The sequence below is a fragment of the Stegostoma tigrinum genome, chromosome 9, assembly GCF_030684315.1.
Source record: "Stegostoma tigrinum isolate sSteTig4 chromosome 9, sSteTig4.hap1, whole genome shotgun sequence".
In the NCBI taxonomy this organism is placed as follows: domain Eukaryota; kingdom Metazoa; phylum Chordata; class Chondrichthyes; order Orectolobiformes; family Stegostomatidae; genus Stegostoma; species Stegostoma tigrinum.
Genome location: NC_081362.1, coordinates 11,076,438 through 11,085,750, shown reverse-complemented (window position 1 = coordinate 11,085,750; position 9,313 = coordinate 11,076,438). Strand labels below are relative to the sequence as shown.

General features: G+C 36.2%; 1 protein-coding gene across 1 annotated transcript in view; it reads right to left on the bottom strand.

The window, feature by feature from the left end:
- Positions 1–5,303: 5,303 nt before the first annotated feature.
- The window catches only part of gpcpd1 (glycerophosphocholine phosphodiesterase 1), a 56,440-nt gene continuing 52,430 nt past the window's right edge, over positions 5,304–9,313 (bottom strand). The window contains exons 18-21 of the mRNA XM_059648813.1: positions 9,006–9,142; positions 7,927–8,062; positions 7,656–7,816; positions 5,304–6,386 (exon numbers count right to left, since the gene is read on the bottom strand). Coding sequence (XP_059504796.1) covers positions 6,143–6,386; positions 7,656–7,816; positions 7,927–8,062; positions 9,006–9,142 — 678 coding nt within the window. The 3' untranslated portion in view covers positions 5,304–6,142. The remainder of the gene's footprint in view (positions 6,387–7,655; positions 7,817–7,926; positions 8,063–9,005; positions 9,143–9,313) is intronic.

The following is a 9,313-nucleotide window of genomic DNA, read 5'->3' as shown; positions in this document are numbered from 1 at the left end:
TATTCTTACCTCCAACTAAAATACAAACAAAAGGAAGAATTGGAGTAACAACACTATTGCAAACCTAACTGACTACTAGATTAATTAACTACGAAACAGCAACTGTTTCAATATAGTGACATCCAAAAATCACACCCTTGGCAAAGGCAAATTCAGTAAAATAGATTGCATGCAAGTCACTGTCAATCCAGAAGGAAAGAACATTAAGAAAATTCTGGCAGCGAGAATGCAAACATTTAGCTGTAGCCAATGGTGATGTAACAGCTTCAACTGCCAACTTCTAAATCCTAACAACTAGTGCAATCTAAACTAAAATCCTGGTTCTGTGGAATCCTGGCTCTACTCATTCATGCTTTGTCCATTGTTTCAAATTAAAAAAACCCAAGGCCTTTTTTTAAGGTGTTAACTTGATCGGCAGAGTCTCTGTTCCAAGCCAATGTCTCAAATCTCTATTTTAAAAAAAACCCAGGACAAGGCATAACTTTTAAAGCCACAGTATTGTCTTGCTAATGTCCATAAGAAACAGGAGTACGCCATCTGATCCGTTGAGCGTGCTCTGCCGCTCAATAAGATCATGATTGATCTTTTCATGAACTCTGCTTCACTTACCTACCTCCCCACCCACCATAACCTTTATTTCCTTTGCTGTTCAAAAAAAAAATCTATGTTTGCCTTAAAAATATTCAACAAAGTAGCCTCAACTGCTTCACTGAGCAGGGAATTCCACAGATTCACAATGCTTTGAGAGAACTTCCTCAACTTAGTCCTAAATCTGCTACACCCTATTTTGAGGCTATGCCCCTTAGTTCTAGTTTCACCTGCCAGTGTAAACAACTTCTTTGCTTTAAACTTATCTATTCCCTTCAGAATTCTATGTTTCTATGAGGCCTCCCTCCCATTCTACTCAATATCTTCTCATAAGCCAAACCTTCTCAACTCCAGAACCCATCCAGGGAGCCTTCCATGCATCCCCTCCAGCGTCGGTACATCCTTTTCTGAACCTATGAAGGCAGGTTATATTTTTTAAAACTCCAAATTGTTGTCAATATTCTGCTGGTCAGGCAACATCTATGGAGGAAACAGTTGATATTTCTAACCTTTCAAATGGATGCAAGCTTCATAGGCAAGACTGGCCTCTGTTGCCTTTCTCATTTGTCCTTGAAAAGATGTTGATAAGTTGCTAGTCATTTCACATTTTATGTATCAATATTACATGCCACTTACGCTCAAATTTGAATGAGAGAATCTGGCTACATTCCTTAGTTGAGAATACTATTGAAGACTGTTCAATCATGAGCAAACATTCCTAATTCTCAAATTATTCTGGGTTGGGGATGTGGGTTACAGTTGTTGGGGGCGGGCAGAGAAGATCATTGACAAACTAGCTGAAGATGGTTAGCCTATGATTTTACCCTGAGGAAATAAGGGGCTTTTCTTGTACAGTGGTAGTCCCCTGCCACTGAGCCAAGATTGAAATCCCACCTATTTGAGACTGGAGTAATAATCTCTCTGAACAGCTTTATTTTCAAAATACCTATGGAGAAACTGCTACAGCGACATCTAGATGATTGACATCCAACCACAACACCATTTCCCTTCATGTCAGCTCCACTTCTCTAATCAGTGGATACATGTTTCCGATTTCCGCTGGCTTCAAATGTTGGCCTGTTGTCACGGCATGTAACTTACTGCTGGGATTAAATTCTTTTGTCCAGGCTTGGGCCAATGATACATCAAGTCTGGAGTAGAGCAAATCTAGACACACCCAAAATGAGAAGCACTAGGTAGATTACTGCTGATTAAGTACAATTTTGACACTTTAGTAATGATTGAGAGCAGACTGATAGGGCTGTAACTGGCCAAATATGATCTGTCCGGAATTATGCAAACAGGGCATTATGTGAAAAGTAGATGAGCAGTCAGATAAATACTTCAGGAGCATCAATCTTCATTATTAGAATAAGGAATTTTTCAGGATCATGTCTTTTCGTATTTAGTGCCTTCAAACATTCCTTGATTTCAGTGATGTATTTAAGTATATGGTATGCATGAGTTTTTATTCTAGTGTGACATTAACAGTTTTCCTATTCTCTGAAACCTTATCCGAATCCGGAGCATTTCTGAAGATTACAAGCAACACTACCTCTACAGTCCCTCGTTTTAAGGCTGCAGCATACCAAGAATCAGGTCCAGGGCCTAGTCAGCCTTTAAGTACATTAGGTTTGCCCCAGTTAGTTCAGCAGTAAGGGTAGCAAGATATTTTCATAAACCTATTCAGGAGTATTATGCATCTCTGGAGGAGATAAATTTGCACCTAGGCCTCCTGGCTCAGAGGTAGGAACACTACCACAACATCACAAGAGGCCTAGGAGGGAATAACTAAAGAAAAAAGGCAGTAATCTTTTCACTGGCCACTCAATTGGCAGAGAACAAGTGGCATAAAAGATGCATTAGTCACTAACTTGTCAGCCGTTGAAAGCATTTATTTGGCCAAAGGTCTGATTGGTCAGCCATTAGCAGGAGTTATTTACACAGATGCATTCTTTGAAGCCAAGTTTTCACTTAGCCAGAAAAAACTACCTAACTGAACAAAATTGCATGCATTTTATAAATAGGTGCTATGTATATTGAATTAGGTAATAATTGAATATTTACCTCTGCAAATAGCTTACAATTCTAGGGTGCTTAAGTTTTTTTTTGGGGGGGGGTAAAAGAGGATTACAAGAAGCATTTTTTTGGTCTTTTAAGCTGCTCTCATGCACACTACCAAGATTTCAGATACTGTAAAATTACGTTGGTGTGCAGCTTACAGACAAACAAGATGCATTTATGAATATCAGACAAAAAAACTTGTCTATCTGCTTAAAATGTTTGAATTTCATATCCAATACAGCACATTTGAAATTATAGTATTACATAATTTGAGGAAATATTTTATGCACATATATTCATGTTAAACATTTTCCAAATGATATTTTCTTAAACCAGTGAACATCATTGCCACTAATGAAATAAGAACATGGAGAACAACAATCTATTGAACAGACTTACAATACCAACGAAGGGCAATAAATCCTCAGTCAGCAGAACCCACTTCCCACAAAAAAATAAAAAACCGTGAAGCACATGACCATTTTTGAAAAATATTCTATATTATACAAACACAAATTCTGGTTTCTGATAATAAGGTTCCAAAGATAAAAAGTTGCTCAGAATATAGGGGACCCAAAATTAAAGTCAAGGTGTCTTCCATTGGTGGATTCATTTAATATGTTTGCACTGACCTATGAGACTTGCCTTCAGGTGCACAAGTCAAAGTGGGAATGTGTAAATAGCATTATGTGAACCAAACAATAAAGTATTAACAACTTGAATATTTTAGTCTTTAAAACAAAAGTTGTACTGTTTGCATACCTACTGGTTTATGTTGGCATTTAAATTATACTCAACTTTGAAATATGAGCAGAGACATGTCTTTCAGCATCCAAGTGAGTTTGCTTCACAAAAATAAAATGTTAATTGTAGAAAAAAGTCTTTCAATAGTAGAAAATACAAACACTAGTTTCTTAAATGAAGAAAATAGAGATAACTTCAATTTTTGCACAGCAAACAAGCCAACACGCCAAAGCAATGATGGCTCCTTTGCTCAGTCCAATCTCTATGTACTCTCTTCCTCTCTGCTTATGTTTGTCAGTAATGTACCAATAACCCCAGCCACAATTTTGGCATTTAGAAACATCCAAAAATGCTCTGCAGGAGTAGAACACCAGATTGTTTGACCAATGAGCTGGACACTAAAAGGCACCTGAAAAGAAGTAAAGATGCTATGTAGAGAAACACCAAAGCTTTGAATCTAGAAGGATGGCAGCCAATGGTAGTGCAAAAGAAGAGGAGTGCGCAGGGGAATGTATAGACAATTAGAGAAATCCAGAAACGTATATTTTTACCTCATTTAAGACACAGCATAATTAGCCATGATTTTATTTTACATTAAGTACACACCTAAGTATAACAGTTAGGACAAGCAAGATGTTAAGCTTAAAAATCAGTGCTACTGAATGCATATTTCCTGAATATATATATATATATATACACACCTTTTACTGAGGTCCCTAAACTGCTTTTCATGCATAGTGGTTGAAAGATTAAAAGGTAAGAAAGATGTAAATATGTACAGTCAGCTATTGATTGGGTTATCTTTCTACACAAATATTTAAAGACACTAGTTGCTAGTTTTAGACACTATACACCACTGCAGTAACTGTAAATATCCACACCATAATACCTGCTTTCAGATGCTGTGTTGTACAGAAATACAATTTCTACTGAAACAGGTTCTAGTTTCTAAAGCGGCCAGGGATAGAGAAGAGATGCACAGTTGCTGAGCATTGAAAGCCTCACTGTGGATGCAAAATGATTAATAAATAATACTGACATATTTACAGCAATAGACAAATTAAATGTTATTTGCTGTAATTGGTACTCAAGTTACTACTTTGAAGAATGTTGCACTTCCCATAATACAACTGCAAACATACCTCCCAGTTCCATCAATATTGAGTTAAAGATGTTGTTTAAATTCTAAACTTGATGGAATTGTGCAAATAGAACGCTGTTTCCACTTAAGGCACACTAAGAGATACAATGCTACCTCAAACATCAAAGCATAAATAAGATAATGTCATGGAAATCTAGGCTTAAAACTAGATATTAATTAAAAATGGGATAATTTGGCAGGTGTGTGTAGTGGTAAAGTCTAATCCACCTGAGAATGAACAATGTTTTCAAATTATTCAAGTTTTGTTCACTGCTCATTTTATTAGAATCTGGACCCACTTTGTCAGATCATCCACTAATCTTAAATTATTAACACTTTCAACAACTTGTGGATCATCTTTTATAATTTAGAGAAATCAAAATTATATGCAACTTTTAAGACACAGCTGAATTATTCAGCATCATAAGCTGAGGAGCTGCACGCACCGGCCCACAAAACAATATGGTGCGACATTTTACTTATTTAAGAGAAATAAGTGTGCTAAAATGGAACTTAACATTTCAAAGCTGAATTCTTCTTTCAATTCCATGCTAACATACACATCGCTTTTCAATTTTACATTATAAATTATGATAGACGCGACTGTCAACATTCTTAAAACAGAATATTTTAATAGCAATTTTAATGTTATGAAAAAATTGGTGACTGCAGCTGTATCTATTTGTGCGGTTGCTAAAACAAGTATGTATTGTCTTATGGATTTTACAGAAAATGAAAGCCACAGAATTTTCTTTACACACTAATATTTGAACTACAAGATTATTTTTATAATACTTTAATAATGCAGTTACTGCTTCATTACATAATTTTGTTCCTTGTAACATTAATTAGCTCGTTTATACAACAGGCATCCCAGGAGATGCATTATCAAAGCCAATACATGAATTATACAATGAGAACCATGGTTGGCACTTGTCACCCAAATGAGAAATATCGATATATTAACAGCTTGTGTTGCCTGGCCTACAGAGACTTGTTACAACTATGCATAAGGTTTTTACACTATCTAAAGTAAAAAAATAATTCAGTCAATGCAAATAAACACTAGGCCTCTTCTAGAAATACTTTATATATTTCTGATCGTCTAAATATGTCAGAAAAATCTAAAGTAATCACGATGTTTCATAAGAGGCACATTTAATGGCAAAGGAAGTAATGGGTTCATTTTGTGCTTTGATTCTGGCAAAGATATAACTTTCTTTTCAATTAGGTGGCTTCTAGTAAAAGTAATATTGAGCTTTCGTCACCCACAATAGAGAAAAAAAAATCAAAATTGCATTGCATATACTCAAATCTGAAATCACTGCACAAACAATGGAAGGTAACAGAATAAATGTATAATGTAAACATTGATGTGAATGCGTCATGCAAATGCCCCCAACCATAATAAAATTTAAATGGCACATTAACGTATTACAAAATAAAAAGCTATTTTTCCCAGAGAACTGTATATACAATACATCTTTTTTAAAAAAAGAGACAATGAAAACTAAGCACGTAAATTATTGTTCGTGCCACCATGGACCGAGGAAAAAATGGAAATCTAATATTAAAATATGGAAGAATCAAAGAATGGTGGACAGATCAAAATGAACTACAACTCTGCCCTGAGTCAGATTCTGCACTGAATGCTTCCTGCTCACAGCTTTTAATTTCACTTGGATAACTGCTTCCATTGAAGTTGTTCACTGGAGTAGATGGACAATCAAAATGGCTGTCATCAGGACATGAGCAATTGACAAATGCTTCCTCTGTTAACTGTTGTTTCAGTTCCTCAAATTCCTCTACTTGGAAAATATTTGTCTGTCCCAGTACAAAGTCACAGATCCTATTTAAAAACAAAAAAAGGAACAAATTTAGAGCATGTTTAAATGTTCCCAGTTACCTTGTTCGCAAGAAACATGCATTAAATTCAGAAGACAATAGTTTAATTGGTAAGGTTTTGGAGTAGATTTGTAGCTCAGGTCGTGGATGTTGAGGTTGATTGGCTCGCCAAGCTGGTTTGTTGTTCTGCAGACGTTTCATTACCCTGCTGGGTAACAAGAGCAAATAGCTAAATAAGATGACCAGAATCTCTGAATCTCCAGCATATATGCTGTGTTATGCATTTTCAGAACACTACATTTGAACTTAACAACCCAATTATTTGGGGTTGGGGGGGGTGGAGAAATACAGTATCAAGCCTATTTTACTATTCAGCATTGACCACAACTTGCTCTGCTGTGAGGAAGGGCCATCAGACCCGAAACATTAACTATGTTTTTTCCTTCACAGTTGCTGCCAGACCTGCTGGGTTTTTCCAGCAACTTTTTTTGTTCCTGATTTACAGCACCGGCAGTTCTTTTAGTTTTTATTAAGCAACCACTCCTGGAAAGGAGTCAAACCGACATAAACAAGCTGTTTCATGGGAGACAGGAATTAACACTCCTTGATAACCTGCTGCCTCATGATAAATGGGCAATGAAGATTGCCTGTAGAAGCATATTCCTGAAGTAAAGGGATTAAATGAAGCACAGGCTGTTTTAAACATACACCTAACACCAAATGCAACAAGGAACAGGGGAGCTACTTCAGATAAGGTGGCTTGAGGTCTCCACAGTGTAATTAATGTTGGGGGAATGAAAATAAAAACCAAAAAGGATCAATGTCACATCACTAACTTGAAAGAGAAAATTCTATGAGAAAGCAACTTTAGAACTCTCAGTAGAACTTCAAAGGCAACCCTGCACAAGGATCAAACCATGGATACTTCCTCAGACGTGTTTTTTGACTGGAATCATATCTAAATTCCACCACTAATTTGGTGTTAGCCAAGTTGAGTTGAAAGGCTTAGACTTTCTTATTCAATGGGTCTTATTTTGGTTGCCACATGCAATAAAATTTAAATCCATCATTGTCTCAAGGCTTGATTGTTTGAAAGATTTCTTTAAAAGTAGCCAAATTAAAGGTAATTTGCAGTGATTTACCCACAACACACCATATTTTGAACATGTCAAAACAATAAAGATCTTTTCTTTCTACTGACATGCATTTACAGATTTTCTCATTTGGTAACATACAGTTTAGCAAAATTCAAATGGGTATGCTTTGATCTTACTTATCATAGATGAGCCCATCAATTCCACTCTTCTTCAGAATGCTCCTGTTTTCAGACTCATTAGTATCATCACCCCAACAAAAAATGACCAAATCTCTTGACTTGGCTTGCTGGATATAATCCAGGTTTCGGAGCAAGTCCTCTGTGTGAACATTGATTCCCTTTTAACCAAAAACAAAAAAAGCTTTAAGTAGCAGAAAAAGGTCAAGTTATTTGAAAGCATAATACCAAAACAGTAATTCTTCTGCTTAGGTACAAAACCAGAGCGTACCAGAATGTTTTCTGACTGTGCAAAACTCATCGCAATTGGTGTGCTTCGGCAGCGGAGATCCATAAGCTCAGGATAGACGTTAGAATAGCCTTGAGTCAAGAAAAGAACTGGATACTTGTTTTGCTTCTGCCTGACCCTAGAAGGATAAAATTGATCAGTATTTAACTTCAGGAAAACCAAAATAATTGCACTTCCCTTTTTGCTGTTTTAGTTAAGAGGGCTAATGGGAAAAGGACAGTAATATCTGGCGCCTTGAATTTAATTTACTGAGACTTTTGAGTATTCGAGTTATAGGCATAGATCATGTTGCTATTATATATCATACTGTACCACTGGGTGGTAGGAATAGTTGGCAGTGAGACTATGATATTATTGCAAAAGCTTTCAAACTTATTAAACCCTCAGAACTGGTTAATGAGTTTTAAATAAGATCAATTTAATCTATGAAATTGAGAGCCATCTTGTCTGTTTAAATGCATTGCTTCTCTAATTGTTAATGCCGTGATTCATCAGATACAGCTGGAAATATAGCATTTTAGCTTTTATCATTTCACTACACTCTGATCAAAATCTCAGGCACCATCTCATTACACCCATGCAATTTTTCATTTCAGTCACCAAATCTTATCACTTTTATTAACTCAAGTCAATGGATGTTGCCTACATTTTGCATGAAACAGCTGAGCAACAGGTTAGGTGGACTGTGGCATCACAAGGCCACTTTCAAATCCAAATCTAATGTCACACAGCAAATTGCATTGGGCAGTTATGAATTCCTCTCCCTCCCTCACCCCAGTACTCCTGTTTTCTATCTGCTCCAAGTCTACAGATGTGTGTCTTGATATATTGGATGAAGTCAGGAATCAGACTGCAGTCCACTAGGAGAGAAGCTTAAAATGCTTAAGCAGGGCAGATGGCTGGTAATTTTATAGAACAACAAGAAAGGAATGTAAATGTTATCGAAAAAGGTAACATGACAGAAAAATGGTTTATCCTAAATATTTGCAAATATGATAAGAATCAGAATATTGCGATGCACAGGTGAAAATACTAATCCCAAAAATAACAAAAAGACTTACAGTGAGCAAACGTCTGCAACAAATGATGAGAACACTATTCTTCGCTTAGATGCATTTTCCAAAGTGCATTTTAGAATTACATCAATAGCTTCATTCATGTCCAAATAAGTTGGCAAATTGCCCTCCCAGGTACCATCCTATTAACAGGTGAAAGCATAAATAATTTGTGTTTTATTTCGATTGACAGCTAATGCAGTTAAAAACAAATTTTGACAAACAAGCAAAACAGCAAGTGAAACTTCCAATACAATGGTCTACCATATATGGCGCATTAACCTTTATCCAAAACTGCAATAAAACTTGCAAGC